Genomic DNA, 22,395 nt, shown 5'->3' on the forward strand with positions numbered 1-22,395 from the left:
TATATTGATGAAGTCAGATCTTGCAATATATACCCTGGACTTGCAGTCACGCCAAAGTCCGATTGTCTGCGCCAAACCCCGATGGTTTGACACGCCAAAGTCAATCTAATTAAAATTAGACTTGTAATTTTCGCTCCTCTACGATACGCTTCAATACAAGTGTTGAAGCGTATCGTAGAGGAGCGAAAATTACAAGTCTAATTTTAATTAGATTGCGCCAAAGTCAGATGGTGCTGAAAAAATTAACGTTTATGACGTCATAGTAGTACTGCGCCAAACTGCAATGCCGCGCCATGCCAAGGTCTTTTAAGGTAGGTCGCGGGTTTGCTTTTGTCATCAATATTGGTACACAATTTTGACGATTCGAAGGTTTGTTTTGTGCACATTTGATTATGACGTCAGTTACGTCATAAAGGCGACGTTGCGTCGTTTCCCGTATAATTCTCTGAAAATAACTTCATAAATAGTCTACAGGTACGAATCAAGTAGATTAATTCAAAGAGCATGCTATTGTACGTAAACCTCGTACATGTATGAACCAAGATCGGACCTATTAGTAAATGACAGTCTGAATTCTGATGTGATTAAGTGCGTATTACACCATGTTTGTCGGGGCGAAACATTTCAGGATGGAATCAATCCTCAACACTAAAAAACGGATGAAATTTAATTACGGTACATGTACATGTATTTTCCTGTTATTTATTATTCTTAATTTAATCATTATTATTATTATTATTATTTTTTTTTGTATTTGAATCTCGTGTAGTCGCTATGTATATGCAGGCTAACAAATTGTGAAATGCAATTAAAAATAAATTTAAACAAACTTCATACAATTTACAAGTGTCAAGTACATTTTTTTCTATACAAGAAAAGCTCTCTGTGTATAAACTAAATGCAAGTGTTTTACATTTTGCGTATGGAAATTTGATTGAGAGAATTGAAATTTAAGTTAGGACTATATACCAGCTTGCGACTAATATAGAAAGAACATTGCCGGTAACCCCCCCCCCCCCCCATTTTTCTCAGTATTGGGAATATACCGTTCATTCCGACTTTGTTGGCAGAATATGAATTTCACAGTACTATAGTGAAGATGAGTTGCTGGTCATCCTAACATGTTTCCACAATAAGTGAAATGATGAATAAAATTACATTTTGCAACCATGTCACCTTTTAGATCTTGCATATTCCAAATGTAAAGATACGTATACTCGTATGTAAACGTGATTACGTTCAACACATGACGTTGTAGTCATAAATAACACCATAAACGCAACATTTTGGCAATATAAAAGCAAACTTTGAAATTATTTAGCAAAAAATCTAGCGAGAAGACATATTGATTTTTTTATCTCAATAGTTTTAATTTTACCTCATCTGGGTATTTTGAAATTCCTGATTAATTCGTCTACGTCTTTAAAAAGTTATCCAAACTTTTTTAAAGAAACTCTTTCCGCAAAATTGGCTTAAAAACGTCATTTTTCTATATATTTCAATAGTAAAGCGTAAAAATAGTACTAAAAACTATACCGAGTTTACAGAAATACAGCATTAAAACTACGTAGACAAATTTAATAAAAATTACAGGTAAAATGCTATAAATTCTAAGGAACATTATATCAAATTTTCAGGATATGTTTTCTCTTAGAATTTTTTAGGAATAAACCCTCGACCTACCTTAAGTATAAATAAATATCATTATGCGAAAACTAACCCTAAACTCTCGGATAGGTGCGAAACTAACCCTAATCGCTCGAAAAGTATGTAACAACTATAACCTAGATATCTTTAGTGGGTGCGAGACTAACCCTAATCACTCGACTAGTGTGCGAGGACTTACCCTAAATCTCTCGGGTTGGCGCGAAGCAAGGACTAATCCTAATCACTGGAGTGGTGTGCGAGGACTAATCTTAATATCTCTGAAAGGTGCAAGCAATAAGCAAAATCAATAAAATTGTACGCGAGGACGAATTCAGAAATAATGGTTTTTGAATGCTGGACAATTAACGGCGTCAAGGATTGACGTCGGAATATTGTGACGTCATAAACGTTGATTGTTTCTCCGCACCATCGGACTTTGGCGTGTCAGACCATCGCACTTTAGCGCAGTGCGTCTCATAGGAAACGAGCCATCGGACTTTGGCTTGACCATCGGACTTTGGCGTCCGTACTAACATCAAACCATCGGGGTTTTGGGCAGACCATCGGACTTTGGCGAGACCATCGGACTTTGGCGTTTTTAAGTTTAAGTGATTATCAGTCATATGTTCTCAGTGATTGCTTTTTTTGTGAATTGTCATGAGGTGAAATCTTGACATCCAACCACTTGAGTGCGACGCTAATCATCTCTCTCTTTCGCACATCATTTTATAGTATACAATTTGACAAATTTTCACCAGTAATGTCCGTCACCGATATAGAAATTCCTCAAAAGAATAATATGATTTAGAAACGCTCTTTTTAACGTCACTTTGCCTTCTGTAACCAAATAATATCATACTCCATATTTTTTTTCTACATTGCTTGATATAACTTGGAAACACCATTCCAAAGAAACAGGGCTAAAAATGTCACCTCTAGGTGTGAAACCTTATATGATACCTCAAATAATAAATATTTTAATGTACCTACATGTATCTTTTCATATTTATCTTTTACATTTATGCAATGAACGATTAAATTTGTATTTGGGTAAACTTTTCCAAGATTTTCATGAAAATTTAGGTTTAGGTTAGTCAAAAACTCATTTCTCGAGAAATTGTCATTAATTTCGACGCGTATGTTGAGGTACAGTATACGTGAAACCTACAAGCATGTCAGTAAAGAAACATGCATGACACTGTCATGATATGGGGAACTTCCTGGAAACCATGCTCTTTGGTCGTGTGATATCTATTTTTAATTCTATCTATACCTTGAGGTTATTCTATAATGTCCTTATCATGCTCAGTTTTTTTATGCCCCCGTAATCGAAGATTCGGGGGTATGTAGTTTTTGCCCTCTCCGTCCGTCTGTCTGTCTTTTTGTCTGTTTATCTGTTTGTCCGCAAAAACTTTAACATTTCCAATAACTTTTGATTGGTTGGAGCTATGACTTTCATATTTCACATGTGTATACCTTGTGACAAGGCCTTTCTTGGGTTCCATCATATTTGACCTTGACCTTGGAGTTTGACCTAGTTTTGCAAAACTTAAATCAACTTTAACATTGGCCATAACTTTTGTACAATTGGCGCTAGGGCTTTCATACTTCACATGTGTATTTCTTGTGACAAGGTCTTTCTTTGTATACCAACAACTTTGACCTTTTGACCTTGGAGTTTGACCTACTTTTGAAAAACTTTAACCTTGGCCTTAACTTTTGAACGGTAAGAGCTAGGGCTTTCATACTTTACATGTGTATTTCTTGTGACAAAACCTTCCTTTGTATACCAACAACTTTGACCTTGAGCCAGGACTCTGACCTACTTTTGAAAAACTTAAACATTGGCCATAACTTTTGAACGGTTGGTGCTAGGGCTTTCGTACTTCACATGTGTAATTCTTGTGACAATATCTTCCTTTCAATACCAAGAACTTTGACCCTTTGACCTTGACCTTAGAGTTTGACCTACTTTTGGAAAACTTTTATCTTGGCCATAACTTTTGAACAGTTGGTGCTAGGGCTTTCATACTTCACATGTGTATGTCTTGTGACAAAACCTTCCTTTGGATACCAACAATTATAGCCCATTGACCTTGACCTTGGAGTTTGACGTACTTTTGGAAAACTTTAACCTTGGCCATGACTTTTGAATAGTTGGTGCCAAGACTTTCGTACTTCACATATGTAATCCTTGTGACAAGACCTTACTTTGGATACCAACAACTTTGACCCTTTCACCTTAACCTTGGAATTGGACCTACTTTTGAAAAACTTTAACCTTGGCCATACCTTTTGAACGGTTGGAGTTTGGGCTTTCATATTTCACGTCTTTTTCTTGTGAGACCTTTTCTTGGGCACCATTAATTTTGACCATTTGACCTTGATGTTTTACTTCCTTTTGATTTTTTAAAAACTTTTTCCATATCTTTTCAATGGTTGCTGCTAGCCAGGGCTTTCATATTTCACAGGTATATTCCTCAAGAAAAAACTATACTTTGGGTACCAACATATTTGATGTGCATTTCAGAAAGTTTAACCTTCACTATAAGTTACCATACGGGGGCATCAGTGTATCACAAACACATTTTTTTTGTTTTTGCTTCCATATGTCATGTTGTAAATTTTAACCGGGTCGAAATACAATTTATTTTAATGCCACGCGATAAATTCAAAATTTACATGACCCATATGTGACTATGATTTTCGGGGTTGCTACTTAAAGTTGCATTTTTATCTTTTTTCTGTGAGGTCTGATGTTTTAAGTTTTGCAATTTTAAAATTATACACATTATCTATGGCTAAAAAGAAATTATATACACGTATATATCTTATCACTGTATAACATTCCAAAAACTGATTTCATCGCTCGAAAGTCCGTTGAAAACTATAATAATTCAAGCAGAACGTTTTGCATTAAAAATTGAAAAAAAAGAAAAAAGAAAAAATGTGTCTTGTTGTTATGACAAAAAAAGTAAATAATTAAATAAAAATAAATACAATTATTTCCAAGTTTGAATAGGATGTTGAATTTTCCTTTGTATTCGAATTTTACCGCAAAAATTTTTATTTAAAGTGTATTGAATGTCTTCCAATATCGAAACATTATGTATTACACTTCATACCAACAAGAATAAATTTTAACTTTACTTTTATAGAATCTCTTCAGTGTACCTTTCCCAATAAAAATGATTTGATGTGTCACACGTCAATTTAAATATTTTTATGTTTGACATCTTTCTTCTTCCAAATTCTGCATCAGCGCTGCAACATGTAGTTACTAGTAGGAGTTCTGAACGTAAAAAGTATATTTATCTCCAAGAATAACTAGCACAAAACTTTTACACTTTTAATGTAGCATCAATGCCATGGTAACAACAAATGTCTTGACACCGTTTAAATAAATTACAATTTTCTAAATTTTTAAAAAAACAAACCGCACGGTAAGCAGGAAAACATATACCCCATTTACATAACTACCTCTATACAAAATCTCGTTTGCAACTTAACAGGTTCTCGGAAATTCTCGCTATCAAATTTTTCATCAAAAACTAGCGAAACGAAAAAGGATGTATGGAGGTCCAAACGAAACCTAACATAAACAACTATTTTCCTTTGTTGTATCTAAAACTCTACCTACAATGTATATCACAAATGTTGCCTTGTTCAAAAACCAATGAAAAATCTTTCTAGAAACATAGATTTCAAGCAATATAAATTATTTATTTACAGTTGTATCACTAGAAAGCAGAAATATTTTACATCTGTCCATAATAAGGTTATGTATAAATAGTCTTTTATATGCCGGTTGATGGTAAGAATTCAGGTCGATGTCCTCTGCTCAAATTAAGATGCTGTGTGCCTTGAAAAAAAAACGAAAAGAAAATGTTATAACAAATGTTTAACGCGATCAAAATTGTAAATATAGTGATATTTTTTACTTAAAAAAGTATCAAATTTTAGAATTCTTTCACTTTAATCATTATTTTAATGTACATTAAATATTGATTGAAACTCATCCAACAAATTACTAGTAATAGCATAGAAAGGGCATTTGAAACAACTAAATGCTGATGTGCTGAGCCAAAGATATAAACTAAGCGATCTGTTCTCTTGATTAAAGTTTATGTTTCTGACAACAGTTTTGTTAAATAGAAGCATTTCAGATTATGTTTATTATCAGCTCAACATTCTCAGCGGTTATTCATTTCCTAAGTAGCAAACACATTAAAATCCGAGCATGCAGGAGGTGAAGTATTGATTTTCTTACCTGGAAGTGACACAAAAAGTAGAAATGGTACGAGTACAAATACAGGAAAGTGTGCTATGATAGTGCATTGTAATGAAAAATAACTATTAATGTGGTGGAGGCTAGAATAAACATTTATGACGGTATATATATTGGTGTGTAGTAGAGGGGGGTTGTTCATTCAGTCCGAAAAGAAAGGAATAATCATAAGGGCCGTTAACATACTATGCTTGATTTTACGTGATCACTATATATATATATATATATATATATATATATATATATATATATATATATATATATATATATATATATATATATATATATATAAAAACGCAAAAGGGAACCCTTTTTGCACATGTAGTAAAGTGATGATGTAAAACATGCATAGTATGTTACCAGCCCCTGTGGGAATAATATGGATGTTCAAAAAAAATTGAATTTATTCTTTCTGAAGGGATTAAAACGGTGAATATCGGTTTCAAAATATCCAGGAGTTCTAGAGAGGCTGGGTTGTTTATTTTTGGGGGGTATTTGATTTGGAAGAGGCTTGTTGACTCTGGTTAAAAGTCAATAAAAGATTTGTCGAACAAACTAGGGGATGGTTAAGAATGGTTTGACGGTTTTGTGGTGGATATTTGGAATACTGAAATACATACCAGAAGAGGATAACACAACAAATCTACAGGACAGGGGTCGCTAGGAGTAAATGTACCCAAAAGTGAAAGAAAATACCTAAATAGGTCAAGTTTCGTTTGTAGTGTTTACGGAATTTTCACATTCTTTTGTAGTGTTTACGGAATTTTCACATTCTTTTGTAGTGTTTACGGAATTTTCACTCTCTTTTGTAGCGTTTACGGAATTTTCACTTTCTTTTGTAGTGTTTACGGAATTTTCACTTTCTTTTGTAGCGTTAATGGAAGTTTCACTCGATTCGATTATAATACTGGACAATTCATCATCCTAAAAGAAAGAGAAGATAATCTCGATGTTAGAGCAAGATTGGTTTTAACCTTTAATGTTGCTCTCTATAAAACTCCATTTGTTGTGTTATCCCCTTCTAAAGGTGGTGGATTAGTGCTAGTCTAAGATCTAACACTACTAGTTTGATTACAGTGTAACCTACTTCCACGGGCACCTTAAATTCCTGAAATAGGACATTATTTGAAGTAGCGAGGGTCCTTCCTATTCTTGCATATTACTCGCCTTACGCGTCTGCGCACATCTGACATTGGTTTGTAGTCATCGTCCTTCGACTTCGTCTGAAGATAAGTGGCCATCATCAATATGTATGGTATACCTTGTTTTTCTTGGTTTTTTCTTTTTGTGATTTAATTGGGTTGAATGATAAATATGATGTCATGTCAAATGCATGATCTATGAAGACAGCTGCGCATTATACACAATGAACGAAAGCACAAACTTAAGCAACCTTACTCTACTTCCTGTATTGAATTTATATTTCTGATAAATTAGTTTGAGGTGGATTGAAAGGTTAATGCTACAGAACTTACATATATATCAGAGGTCTGAAATATTCTAACAATATTTCTAAATAGTCATCAAAATTATCAACAGAGTTTAAAGTTAACAAAATAATGAAAACTAGTGACGTCATTAATATAATACAATACCAACGACGAAAGAAAAAATATAGAATTTTCTTTTTTTCCAGAAAGAGGGAAACAAAATAATGAAAAATAGTGACGTCATTAATATAAATACAACAATACTTAAGAGGAAAGAAAAAATATATAGAATTTTTTTTTTCCAGAAGGAGGGGAAAATACTTAAATAACAAGAAGAAAACTGAATTTTTTACTTGTTGACAGGTTATTAAACTATCTACATTTACAGCACTAGAAGCTGATTTGCAGCCCGAAGTCACTTACAGGCACACGGACAGAGCGAAAAGTGCTAGGAGCAGGAGTGCGAGCTCGTACCGATGGTATTGAACTGCTTTCCGTGATTGGGGCCGAGTTTCTAGTAGTAGCGGTAGATAATATTCCCCTGTAAAAACTTTAAATTCAAGAAAGAGAAAGGAACAAATGGTTAGTGGAAGGTCATAAAGCCATTCCTATAGTCTTGTGCCATCCTATGCTCTCACTGCGATCCAATTTGATTTATTTTTTGTGTTTTTGAAAGAGCCAAGAAGCGGATGGAAGATGAAAAAACAACAAGCATGTTTCATACATTAAGCTTCTTTCAGTAATCAAGAAGAAAAATATTTTGTTCATTTCTAACATTACTTTAAAAAAAAATCTTTTTCTCAATAGATACAAAGTAGAAATAACTGATACAAAGTAGGAATAACTATTAATATTTCTGTTAAAGGATATTAAGTTTGATTTTTTCCCAATATCTATTAAAAACTATGTAAACTTGAAATAAAATCAATCTATACTAAGATAATGTTAAAATACTACTTATAAGAATGATATATTTAAAATCTTTTGTGCGATCTGAATATATTGTGAAAGGTTATTACACATGCTGAAATACCATGCAATTTATGTATTAAGCACAGATGAGACAAAGAAATGAGTGAAGTAGGAAAGAACTAAACAAAAAAGATTGAATTTAAATGAGTGTGTCAGTTTGTGGATTTTTTAAGGGTTTGGGGAAACGACTAAGATCTACACCCGGTTAATCGGATAAGGAGAGGAAGAGAAAACGGAACGGAAGCCTGAATATGTTTCTATGAAAATCATAAACTACCAGTAATCAAAATGAATTTTGGGTTAGATATTAGACCACACCATGCGATTTCAGTGTTCCCAATATGTACTTGTTGTAGACGTATCCTATTACATGTAGCTACATTTATTATACATACACCATGTCTGCGAAATAGTGACAAGCATTAACTGGACAGTTTAAGTGCTGTTTCAGCATAATTTAGATTTAAAATGACTAACAAAGATGAAAAAAGTGTTCTTTTATAGAGGAGAAAAAATATGAGAATTTGGATGGGGAAAAAAAATTACATATGCAGAGCCAGTATTTCGCGAACTGATGTTTAGGCATACACCAAATTCCTAAACGCCAATTGTCTCACGAGACATTTCGAGAACTTACAATGGGTCTCTTTCTTCCATTTCACTATACATTGCCAAGACCTTAGTCTTGACATCCCTGTCAGTAGTAATAGAGTCTGCTTCTAAATAGCGGTCCATTAATTGCCGGTGACGGTCCATTTTTTCTTGGACGTCCCGTAACTGGGATCGAACATTAGCATAAACCCTGGGTGTAAAAAGAAGGTCTTTTGGCGCTATGCGTGACTCGAGACGGTGCTACAAGCAACACAAAATAGTTTGAATTTTAATTCGTTTCTTTTGGCATGTTTCAATAAATGAATGAGAATTTTTTTTTTTTTTAATCCGCGTTCTTTTTTGTTTGATTACAAACAGCAAAGCAAAAGCAAATAAAAGGCAAAAAAAAAAAAAAAAACAACTTTGTTTCTGCTTAGTCTTCTTTTATTAAGCAGAATTTTTATGACAAAGAAAATTTAAATAAAAATTATAAAACATAGAATGACACGAGAAATATAAGACAGAGCAGCTAAAATTTACATAGCACATTCGCTCAGTGGTTCAAGACAATATAAACTGCACAATACTGTGAAACTTAAATCTTCAGTAACATTGGGCAAATATACTGCACATATCGCTTGCAAATCCTAAATGACCTTTAGGCTAAATGTTGGTGCTAAAATCGTTTTTAAAAATTTACATAGATATGGCCATGCAATGACTAACGATTCCCAGTAAAACAAGGGAAACAAGAAACACTTGTGTTTTTAATGTGAATAACTTGCTGTATATATAAATAGAAACGAAGCTACAGGAAACCATTTAATTAGATACCAATGCTTACAGCTTCAAACATTTAATTGTTGTAATGATGGAACGCATCAGCATCACTTAATGCACTAGTACACTGGCTGTTAGATAGCTTAAAGAAGATGGGCGAACAAGGCGAGCAAAATTCCTTCGATGCGACAAAATTTAAGAAGGTGAAAAATTAAAATCTCAATTATAACAACATTTTCTTTTATAATTCATAACATTACCATATACTTTATGAAAAATCTCTACAATTTGCAAAAATCTCACAAAGGTTGAATTTATTTGTCTATGAAATAGTATACTTTCACCAAAGACAGCAAAAATGATCATTTTCTTATACTTTAACACAATTTTCTATGTAAGGGGTCTTCGCTTAATTTTTTCGAAAAATTATCCTCAAAGTATGCGTAAAAATATACATTTATTAATTAACAAAAACACAGAGCAAAGACCCACAATACCTTTTAAATAAACTTTCACACTAATAAACAACTGTATCTTTCCGAGAAATATTTCGTCCATTTAGTCAAGAGTCATATCACAAACATAATTTAAATGCCATTACTTGTCAGGAGCTGTGTAGCGTAGTGGTAAACGTGTTGGTCTCAAAGAAAAATGATACTTACGATTTTAATTGCTTGGGTTCGAACCCCAAGAATACCACATTATTTTTTTTTAAATAATAGAATGGTTTCTGCAGAGAAAATTTACCACAGCAGTTTTGTTTGTTATAATTTCATAAACTTCAAAAATTAGAAGTTTACTCTAAATACTAACTTCACAAAATTGAATATGAATTTTATACATCTGAAGCTATAGGCACGCCTTGTTCGCCTATCTCTTTTAATCCGACTGACAAACGGGGGGTATATTTTTATAGTCCCCCAGTTTGTCAGTCGGATTTAAGAGATAGAAAGGCCCTATGCACTAGTATAATAGAATAAAACGCCCAATAGGACTCCTCAATTTTAACACACTCAGCTAAAGTTAGGGTCCCACAGGGGGTGGGAGGGGGTCACATTATTTTACATTTAACTATAATAAATAATAACGAACGACGAACAATTCTTGATCAAAAACTAAGAAGATGGCAAAGGCAAGTAAGCTTACACTGAAAAGCAGAGACAGACACAGTGAGCGTCTAGAATTAATACTACAGTTGTACAAACCTTCCATGAGAGAATATCACTCTTAGGTTTTTTCACGATGTCCTCGTAATCGTCGAAGTACGAGCCCCTTGATAGATACTGAAATATTGTGGGTAAACCAGGAGAGTTCTAATAAGGTGTCATTTAAATTCAATCTTCCATGCAGATACACCATGCAGCATGATTGGTTAGTTGTTTGAATGATGAAGGCATGCTATGAATGGAAAGGACTGTTTGTTTTTGGCAAAGAAGCAGTGTTTTGTGAACAGAACGATGTTGATGTTTCAACAACTTACTGTTCACTTCTATATCGAAAGAGAAAATCTCTTGTCTCTTTGGATCACAATCTTAGCACATGTACAACATTTTGTTTCTGTGCTTTCGTCCACTATATACTCAGCGCAGCGCAGCCTAAATATTAAAGTTTTGCAAAGAAAAAAAGAAACCAGCACAATCAACCCTTACAGGTAAAATGTTTTAGATAAATTATTATTTTAAAAATCCCCGTTTGGCAATCTTGAACGCGGGTTCGCAATACTTCTGAATTATACTCGGTTAATACTAGACGTGCTGCTTTCTTTTTGTTCGATAAAGCACTAGCAATGCGAACATTATACTCACAACCGGCTTTGGTGAAGCGTGCAGATGACTCGTAGGCATATCTGCTGGCTCAGTGTGACCCTGAAACATCGATTTTTATACATGCAGGTACACTACCTAACTGTTCGACACTAAATTAGGTACTGTAGATCACTTATTTAAGTCTTGTTAACTTGTTTTCTTCAGTCAATGTTTGAAAAGTTTTATAAATTTACTCTCGAGGAATGAGGCCGAGTTGATCTGAAGAATGAAGATCATCGATGGCGCGTATAATGAACAACATTTTTTTAAAAAGTTGTGACATGGCAAATTAAGCCACTAATGTAACAAGTGATGTACAGCACTGAATTAAAAAAAGTAACATAACCCTAACTCTAAAAAACGATAAAAGATACTGAAGGACTAGAATTCCAACTACTCTGATATTAGAGATGTTAAATTGCTGTGAAAGACTAGGACTATAAATAGTTACCTCTTCTCCCCAATGTTTCTTTAAGTTAATTTCCCTGATGACAGCGGCAGCGTATTTTGACCTGGGTCTCCTATTATTAGGGAGAACGACGTCTACCTTGCTTCCAACAAGAGCCGCCTGTCCGTAACAAGCAAAATAATCAAGAAGGGGAAATTAGACGAGTAATCGCCATATGTTGCACATTTGTTAAATAAGGATTTTTTAAAAACTGGAATCAGAGTTTTAATTTTTGTTTGGCTTGTGCAACATCTGACCATTAAAAAAAGTCAAATTTTAGCTTCTTGAACAAATTACTTTGGAAATAATCGACATTTTTCATTAGTATTTGCTACCATTACTTATTGAGAAGAAAGACAACATAGTGCATCACTTGAGAGAAAACCGAGTTTTCAGTTAAAGAAACATGAACAGTCAAATCTTGTACAAAGGAGTATTTCGAATTGAGCACGAGCTCAAGACGGAACGAAGTCAGTCGCCGAACTATTGGTTTATGAGAAATGAAGGTAATGAAACCATTTATGTATCTCGTTCGCCATTTGAATTAGTTTGAATTCTTAAAAAATGGATTGTGAAAACTTGAATATGACTTACATGATTGGTGAAATGGAATTAAACTGATTGGTAACCCCGTCCAAAATTTTGATAGATTTATTACCAAATTGTTTCCCCCAGTTGAATAAACCGTGAAGTAATTTCTTGGTAATAGATTGATGTTTCAATCTTCCTTAAAATTCTCATTTTGACAAATTCTTTTTGGTAATTGTGGTTGGTTGTTGACGACAAGGTTGTTATATAACTAACTGTTCACTTTTCTTGTAACATAAAAAGAGACAATAATTAAAGCCATGCAGAAAAAAAATATATACATGCCATACCCAAAACGATCTGAACGGTCATTCGACCAATCATTTCTTCATGCTGCAAAACGCCTGTACATACATGCGAGCTCATAATCAAATGCCTGAAAAAGGGAACATCGTCAGTGGGTTTGCAATCATAAGCACAACTTAGCAGCGCGCACGCGCAGTCCTTCCCATGAGAATAAACATGAATGATTTAAAAATATGTCTTCGCATTGAAGCACAATTCATTAAAAGTATCAAAAAAATACATAAAATGTACTTTGCTGCCAAACATACAATAATTTTAGAAATATTCACAAGCTAGCAGCCACGGCTGAATGGGTTCTACGATTTCATGAAAAATGAGTTAGAGCTGTCACTTAAGCGGGCACAATGGTCAAGTCCATCGTCCAATCAAATTCCTTGCATCAACACCAAACCACTGTAAACGGTTTATATTCGCGGTGTTTTGCTTTTGAAGATGCGAAATCTAAAGTTCTGGGTGCTTTGAAAGTTCTTATAATTGGAAACAATGTTTGTCAAAATCACGAATATAAAACGTTTACAGGAACACCAAAAACTTTAAACTCACAACTTCAACAATAAGAAAAGATGGAATGAGAAGATGGATAAAATGGCGTCACCTTTCGGGCAAACTTTTTTTTGTATGGCAGTGGTGATGCAAGTACTCGTAAACGTGCCTTTGCGTATTTTTCGCTGCTCAGTGGCAGTGCATAATCATAATCGTTTCGGTATAAGTATGGAGTATACAGCCTAGAATACAATGGGAATGCCAGGGATGTACCATACATATAATGGGATCTTGTGTCTACACCTCCCGGTGTGTCCACGTAGAAATTGCGACGCGGAAGATATCTGTACCAGGGATAGGCGTAAGGATTATAATAGGCACGTGAATAGCGCCATCCAGCCGTGACCGGCTTGCGGAAATCGACTTCAGCAGCAACTGAAGCACTTCTAGGTCTGACTACGACTACTACCTCTCTGTTTGCCCTTCTAACATAGGAACGAGGAGGAGGCGAGGCGCCTCGTGGTGGAACAGATGCCCTAGCACGGAGAACTGGTGTCACCTGCAGGGGCTGTGGTGGCTGAGACCGTGCACGTCTGGAGGCAACTGCTATCCTTGGGTTGTGAAAAATTTCAGAGTCCACCTGTATTCATAGAGGGAAATTTGTAACGTTTTAGACTGCTGAAAGAGAATTTCGATTATTAGAGTTATACAAAATTGAGGATACATGACAAATGATGAATTCCGGACCCAGTCAACCGTTGAGTTATCTATCATACTTTCCCCAAAAAAGCCACGTGATCAGTAAATTCCGATGTTCATTCTCATGGGTACTTTCTGTACTATCTCTTGTCAAGCACACTTATTCAAGCAACCCACCGTCACGATTTAAACAAGCCGAAGCAACGCTTGCAAGGGCTAAAAGAGGAAGAACCAATAGTCATTGAGTACATATGTAAAGTCACGCCTACAATCACTACAAATATCATAAACAAAGAACATTGCAATACCCATAATACCTCTAGTAGTAGAGTATTAATTTTTTCAGTTAGTCATACTTGCATGTCGAATAACAAGATATGTAAATGTTAATGGGCTTGGAGCTATTGATGCCGACAAAAAGAATCGTCTATACATCCAAAAATATGGGATAAAAATTATTCAGGTCGTGCTTGGATTATCTATCTCAGATAGGATTTCCAGGATGCAAGGAAGAGGAACATCATCGAAACCGTTTCACACGTGATTTACCTTGATTTTGATTTTATCAAGAGTGGAAATCCTCATCTCTTCTCCTCCACTTTCATAAACTGCCACTGTTTGAGACCTGTCCGGTGACACGTCCCTGATCGTCGAGACTGGGGATGCTCCTCTAGATCTTTGACTCATTGGATAAATGACAAGTTGGTCTTCAGACCCATCCTCTAGGCGTTTTCTGTAACTTACAGAGGGGTAGGACTTCTGATATGAACGTGAATGTGATTCAGTGAATGGAAGAGCTTTGTAGGAGCTATAAGAGCTAGGTAATCTTCGATAACTTCTTGTAGCATCATTAAGAGCTCTGTATCCACAATCAAGTCTCGCTCTGATTTCCTCTCTAAAGGATCGCATATCCTTAAAATATTTATCAAAGGCCGTGTCTGTGCCAACGGCCACAGCATAAGTACCTGGACCTGTGGCCAACATTGGTCCCTTCAAAGGTAGTGGTCTTGAAATATACTGGAATCCTAAATCTCCATGTTCAGGATCTTTATATTCTCCTTCAACACTTAAGACAAGACTAGCGGTTTCATACTCGTCGAGGTCGGTTTCTGCTAATAATTTTCTGGCTCTTGCTGCCGTTTCTGCAACAGTTTTGTGGAACAGAAGATCATTACTCACAGCGGATCTTTGAACTTCCGTCGATTTGGGAGCGGTATAGGGCGTGATGGAGAAGTCTGAAGAAAGATCTGGTATCTTTGATCGATATCCATCTCCTTCATCATCGTCATCATCGTACGTTACACGGCGTCTGGGGGCAAAGGGTACATATTCCTCCTCAGGACTAGGAGATCGATTTCGCACAATGTAGAAGCATTCTCTAGGTGTTTCGGTTTCATCATCCTCATCTTCATACCTATATTGGTAGTCATAGTCACTCACATCATCAGAAGCTACTTCAGAATCTATACCACTTCCATAATTTTGAACACTTGGCGATCTCCTTCTTAGTTCTAACAATTTAGAGAAATGCTTTCCAAGCCGAGGCTTTGGTTTTCTACTCCTCCCTCTGCCATCGTCACCAAACTCCCTTTCTGGAGACGCTCTCGGGCTTTGGTATGGCGATATCACAGGGGAAGACGTTAAAGAGCCTCCAGTTTCCTGCCTCACGGATTCCCGGATGTTACGTGCGCATGCTAACGCGCGCATAGCTTGTGATGACCACTCGTGTGGAGAAGAGGGTCCCCTCTTTTTAAGTGATCGAATCGAAGGGGGCATAGATATACCCCTCTTGTATTTAGAATCCTGTGGCAGGGCCCCTCTGTAAGAATCTGCTGTTTGAAAACGCCTAAAGGGTTTGGGTGGAGCGGAAGCCTTCATATATGTTGTGGGCAGAGGTTCATTTTCTGTTGATGACGTGGGCTGCATGAACATGTGATATCATTATATTTTATTGTTTTATCTTCAACATCAAAGCAAAATTCGTGACCGTTTCTCTTGTTTATTACGTGTATCAAGCGCATTGAGTGACTTTTGTAACATCATCAAGCTGATTAATTACACAGATATGCATTTATATTTGATAATATTTACAACACAGATATTTTTCATACTCGTGGTTAATTTGTATATATAGTATATATTCATAGCTTGATACACTTACGTAAACAAGAGCTTAATTATTGAGCTATTGTTGTATAATATTTCGTGTGCTAGGGCAAAAAGAAGGATCTCTGAAACCAAACTGTGAACAAGGAATGGTTTAAACTGGGTCCAAGAACAAATCAAAGTCAGACACCCTTTAACAAAAACTTTTATAAAATAAACTACAGTGCTAGAGAGAAAGGTAGAATTTCCTAAAAACAAACCAAGCTTTCAAAAAGGTGATCAGCTAGGCAGCTTGAACTTGCTCGAAAAAGCGTCATGATTTATGATATCTTTTCAGTATCGTTTTTTTTTTCCTCATTGGCAAACAAAATTTGTGCTTCTTTTCAATGCATGTCTATTGGTTTATTAAATACAGTTTTGTGAACCAATGAGAAGTCTGATATTATTCATGGCGCCAGAGTCTGAAGTCAAAGCTTTAAGTTGGATGATTAAAAAAATTATAACAATCAAGAACGAGCAACTCACAAAGACCTGCAATAAATACACACAATTCAATCTGCTTCATCATCAAAAGGAGGATTTTTTCATTTGTTTGTTTTGTTTTGTTTGTGTGTGTGTGTGTTTTTGTTTTTGTTTTGTTTTTTTTTTTTTTGCTTTTGTTTTGTTTTATTTATTTAATAAATAAAAATTCGTTTTTCGATACCCTAATAGTCTTTTCAATGTGACGTCAAGTTTACTCTTCAATGTCAAGAAAGAAAATTATTAAATAGTTCACAAAGAAGTGTATATACGAAATGGAAAACATTTGCAAAATAAAAATATCTTATAACACCTGTATTAATTAAAAAAGGGCCAGATGCATTGCATGGGAGATTACGCTGATATAATTTAAAAATATATGTAATAAAACATAGAGGGGAGTATGAATAATAGGAAGTTTGTATGAATATTAGATGGTTAAGGAAGTCAAAATGTTAAGAATTTTATGAAACAGAATCGTGGGGTTATGGTCCTTGTAAATTGTTGTTTACAATGATGTTTAAAATGATTGTTCTATACCTAATTATCAAATGTGTGCAAAACGGGAACACACCGTTTAATATGTGGGGTTTATAATACAAGTAATTGATGTTAATCAAAATATTGCAGAAAACGTTTGAAATTTAGTAGATCATTTTGGTTTTTTAGTAACATTCAGAAATCCTTTAAGTCTTGCGATATACAACAATTTTTTCCCCACAATTATTTACATCTGGTTCATTATTAAATTAACTGTGAAACTGCTAAGATTTACCAATTTTTCTATCAAATTTTGAATTTCTTTTATTTCTCGTGTATCAATTTATCTTCATGCAACAAGAAATAATACTTACCATATAGCAAATTTGTCATAAAAGTAGATGTCTTATAAATTTACATGTATATACATGTCAATCAAGTACATATATAGCTTGTCTCTTTCAGAAAACAATATTGACTTCTTTGGCATTCCTTATTTATGTTCCAATCTTGTTTTCATACAAATATCAAATGTGACTAACGTAAAATTTTCCTGAAAGGAGTTCCACAAGAAATTCACATTCAAAATAGGTGAATTACATTAATATGTTCTTTTTCACATTAAATTTACGAGGAAGATTTTTGAAATCTTATTTTGTGTTCTTGTCATGTTAATTTCTAGTAAAAAAAATTCCGAAATTTACGTGACACACAGAAATACGATGTACAATTTCTTTCTTACAGCAATGGTAAAATACATGCATTTATATTCAACATTTAAAATGTCTTAATCACAGACAATTTTTGAAATGTGAGCTCGTTAGAAGTTTGCCAAAGGGAGAGGTCACGTGATTAGGGAACAAGTTAAAAAAAAAGTACTCACAATGGCTTGAGAAGCGTGTTTAAGGATCTCCTCGTCCCGTCTGTGAGAGCTAGAGGCTAAATCGTAGGCGTCATCCACGAAGTTACTAGTCAGCATCAGTTCACGATTGACACTTTTGCGGATTGCGTTCTCTTCCCCGGTGGTATCTACAGATAGAAGGCAAAATAAATAGAAAAGTCTGATTAGTTGAAAAACCAACCAGCATTTCATGCTATTTCTACTGGTTTTTCAAACATTTTTTTCAGTTAATTTGAAACATTAATTCATTATTCACAAGTAACCTTACCCAGAAACTGTCTGTGGGGAACGTAACGGGGGATATATGTGTCATCGTAAAATCTGGGTACGCTGTAGCCCCTTCTAGAGTAACTACGGGAGCTCTGTAAATAGTTTCAAACAAATAAGTTATGTCTCCAATTTCGACATTTTATTAATATATTGTGTGATTAACATTAAAAACTTTAAAAAGGATCGATCGGAGCCATGTAATTTCATCATACTTGATAATATTTTCAAATTAGATTGAGCATTGTTGTATTTTTTTTTATTCTCGATATAAATGACATCAATTCCCTAGCTGTCTACATATATTTAAGTTCCAATAAGAAAACATTATAAACAGTTTCTCAATGATCATTATTTTATTTGCAGTAATCACACTTTTGCTACATCTTTATCAATGTCTGCAGAATAGAATGCCAGTAATTAAGTATATTACTTAAACGATGTAGATATGAATCAAATATAGCTTCCGCATAGTAAGCATAACTCGACGCGAAAACAAAAGTTCAGCCACGGCGAAGTATTTGTATAACATTGTTTGTAATTTCTATTTTAGACCGCAAACTGCAACTCGAGCCGTTCTGGCAATGGTACAAGTAGAGAGATGTTTTTCCATGCAAGAAACGAAACAAATATAACAGCTAAGCATATTTCGCTACTCAGTCACTGGGCAACATATTAACACTGACACACAACAGAAATATTCTCTACCTCTTAATATGTTTTCAAACAGTTAAATAATAATCTAGTCAATTTAACCCATCCTCTTTTTCCTGCAAACATGATCCTTTTTAAAAGACTCTTTTTCGAATCCAAGAATTTCTTCTAGAAAAGATGTTATAATTTTTCACATTGCGTAGTTATAGTGCTTAGTAAAAGTGCTTTACAGTAATTAAACTCCTAAAATATGACATAGTAAACCTATCTGTTTAAAGAAACTATTGCAAGTATCATACGCCCAGGCTTATCTCTTTAACTCCATGAAGATATTCTTATATAATTATTTACGTTAAGAAAAAGAAGCGTCATGGTAAATCAGAGATCGACATCTCGAATATAATCTCGTTCGTGCTGTGTTAACTAATCCAGATGTAATGCACGTGAGTGCGCGCGCGATCAAGATCATATATCACTTCATTCTTAGAGGGGTGCCCTGTCGATTTATTATTACAGATACCGGTACTTACGGAATATATTACAAAACAGATAAATCTATAAATAATGCGTTCAAAGCAGATTATTTCCGTTTAAGAATGCTTGCCAATGCGTTTCTGTAGGCATTCCAAGCGCTCGTTTCATGCAGCAAATATATCTACATTTTTAAAAATGACATTTATTTAAAAAAAATAGTTTATTATTTAAGACAATAATAATGCTAATAAATTGTGGTTATTAAATACTACTATTGGGTACCGATCTTATTAATTCTTTGAACAACTGATGGACTTTTCTTGTTGAAATAAACATATTTGAACCCCTTTCTCTTAGGAATTTGAGCTTTTATGTAATTAAACATTGTTTGAACTGTTGGCGAGAACTCTACCAAATATTTTGCACAAGGTCTATCAAGTGCATAAATCACAAACTAGAGCATATCTCTACTTCTTGTGAAAACTCACCCCGCCGATGAAAGCCGGAGTCATAGCTCTTTTCCTTGCCATACCGGATAGCTCGCCTTAGTTAGCCCGAGCCTGCCATACAACATTAAAACAAAGTCTTGAAAACACATGCAAGCACAAAATCAAGAACAATGCAAGGCTTATTAGCGAATTTTTCTTCCCATCACATTTTGTTCAGTGAAGTAAAATCCTCCTGAAGTTAACCTTGCATTATTCTTCTGCAAAAAAAAGATAATCAGCAGCTAAATTCATACCAAGTAGGAATCTCCGCCTGGCATAATGAGCAACATTTTTCTGTATGTTCCTGGTTTAAATCAAATTAAATAAGTCCAAAATGAATGAACACGATTAATGAATGATAAGTCAAGTTGCTGGAAAGCAGGCGAAAAGGGGAGATAATTCTTGAGCAGACGACCCCCACCACAGGATACTAGTAGTACTAAGAAGTAAGTTCCCCGACTTTATAAGGTGGCCAGCGTTCCTGATGCTTTAGTCAACTCCAGAATTCTTCAAACCCTTACACCAAGTTTTATCCTTTGCGATCCGGGTTTGACGCACGTGGGTTGGACAACGAAGACGGGAGAGCGAATAGTATTTCACTGTCATGACAGAAGTACTGAGATGCTGTCTGACGTTGATGAGAGATAAAATAGATGATTTAGGGGATGATAGCTTAGCTGCTTCGTTTGTGAGGAAACTTGTTGTCACCTCAGCTGGGATGAGATGACTTGATAGTACATACATGTAAATTGCTGAATGTAGGAATTTGTACTCATGTCTTAAATTTCATGAAAAGCAGCTGCATGTAATAATCAGAATTACATTTCAATGTAGAAGGAGCAGTCAAGAAGATTAATTATGGTTAATCTTTACAGTATATATGATTTGTTAAGTAGTAATAAAAATTTGAATACTTACAAGTCGGTTTATCAGACGAAAGGTAGAAAAATCCTCAATTTCAAAACAGCATGAAGGAGCAGAGGAGCCGACCCTATTCTACACAGAGCAGAAACGAGTGGCAGAAGATGCGTTTTAGAGGACGTATCTATTATGATTTCCAGGGGTATCAGATAAATATTTTTGGAAATGAAAATCTGGATTTAAATCATGAGAGCAATTTATAGTGCAAATTAAATAAAGCATTAATACTGAAATTTTCATGAACGACAAAACAAGCGACAAGGATTATGTCTAAGTAAAGGGACAAAAATGCTCGTGAGAAATACCCCTTTGAGCAAAATGAACTCGTCTGCTGACGGATTCTTGTTGTGAAGGAAGACACTGCCTAAAAATGGATAACAGTAAAAGGTGCGAGCTCGTGTTTAGTGTTCTCCTGTTCAAGCCAATATAATCCAGCGCTAAGCAACCGATGTACTATGTATATTCATTCGCATTAACAACAAGAAAATACTCTTCTTGACGAAGAAATGAAGATAACATAAAGATAACACGTAATAATTCTTCATCTTGGTGCTGTGGTGCTGCATGTTATAAGTTTGCGAGTGCAAACTTCTCTATGCTTCCTCCGAGTACTGCAAGATTAAACCAAAGAAAAGTGGTATGCTTGTGTGATGTGTAACTGTGCTGCTATAAAAATATCCGTAATATATTTTACAATGCACTCACGCAATAACTACGAATTTGAATCTGCTAGTATATTTTATTGGACTTCCAATTGATTATACCAATTTTGTGCTATGTGTATGTTAATTTAGAAGTTAATCTAATATTATACACCGGTATTTATTAACAAACAATTGGTCATATCGTTATAGTCACTAGATGTGATATCGTCCAGCACCAAGCTTCTTCACTCGACAGAATTATGGAAATTAATTTTCATTTCACTTTAGACAGCCTCCCCCCCTCACCCCCACGACCTGCCGAAAATAAGACTTCCTCTGAATCATAAATTATCTTGGTAACCCCTCGAGACGGCTCCTCCTCATACCCGTACAAATGAGACCCTAGTTACAGCCCTACACAGTAACACGACCAGATAAAAATAACATGTTTGTTGTTCTAGCAGTAGTTTCAGGTTTGCATGAGCACATTACCACCAATATATGCTTAGGTACAACATTGCCAAGGTAACACGTGTTTATCGGTATGTTAGATTATTTTGATTTGCAATATGGAGAGAAAGCCTATCAAAAAACGCAACCTTGGATGAAAGGTCATTCCCGGATAATGTGAGCCCCCGATATATAAATGCAGCCAAAGTAAATCATCTGACGCAAAACAGTTGGCTATTAATTAAAAACAGCCATGGAGCGCCATTTTATCACATCTTGTTCATCGGGACAACATTAATTAAGCAATAATTCATATGCAAGTGGCATTGTTGTCGTGCATCTCCAAGAACATGGGATATATTGATCATCACCTTGAACATGTGTTGATGTTCATGTATAAAATATACTTCGATCCAGGTCTCAAGGACAGTATAATTTGATTGCAATATTCGTG

General features: G+C 35.0%; 1 protein-coding gene across 14 annotated transcripts; it reads right to left on the reverse strand.

Moving 5' to 3' along the window:
- Window positions 1–4,982: 4,982 nt before the first annotated feature.
- Window positions 4,983–21,000, reverse strand: LOC133172146 (uncharacterized). Of its 14 annotated transcripts, XM_061306972.1 has the most exons (13): window positions 20,845–20,985; window positions 20,181–20,230; window positions 19,927–19,998; window positions 18,312–18,405; window positions 18,026–18,171; window positions 14,587–15,957; window positions 11,965–12,081; window positions 11,514–11,573; window positions 10,914–10,991; window positions 8,975–9,189; window positions 7,789–7,906; window positions 6,632–6,859; window positions 4,983–5,509 (listed from the first exon to the last, which is right to left on the reverse strand). In XM_061306972.1, exons 3-12 carry the CDS (start codon window positions 19,966–19,968, stop codon window positions 6,641–6,643), a joined length of 2,460 nt encoding a protein of 819 aa, XP_061162956.1. In that variant the 5' UTR covers window positions 19,969–19,998; window positions 20,181–20,230; window positions 20,845–20,985; the 3' UTR covers window positions 4,983–5,509; window positions 6,632–6,640. The 14 variants fall into 14 exon arrangements, 12 of the variants coding, with proteins under 12 accessions (XP_061162956.1, XP_061162954.1, XP_061162960.1 ...); XM_061306970.1 differs by lacking the exon at window positions 20,181–20,230 and having other exon boundaries at window positions 20,845–21,000; XM_061306976.1 differs by lacking the exons at window positions 6,632–6,859; window positions 20,181–20,230 and adding an exon at window positions 7,035–7,158 and having other exon boundaries at window positions 20,845–21,000.
- Window positions 21,001–22,395: the final 1,395 nt, after the last annotated feature.

The sequence above is a fragment of the Saccostrea echinata genome, unplaced genomic scaffold (genome assembly GCF_033153115.1).
Source record: "Saccostrea echinata isolate AGI-Se365-2 ecotype Australia unplaced genomic scaffold, CSIRO_AGI_Sech_v1 ptg000054l, whole genome shotgun sequence".
Lineage (NCBI taxonomy): Eukaryota > Metazoa > Mollusca > Bivalvia > Ostreida > Ostreidae > Saccostrea > Saccostrea echinata.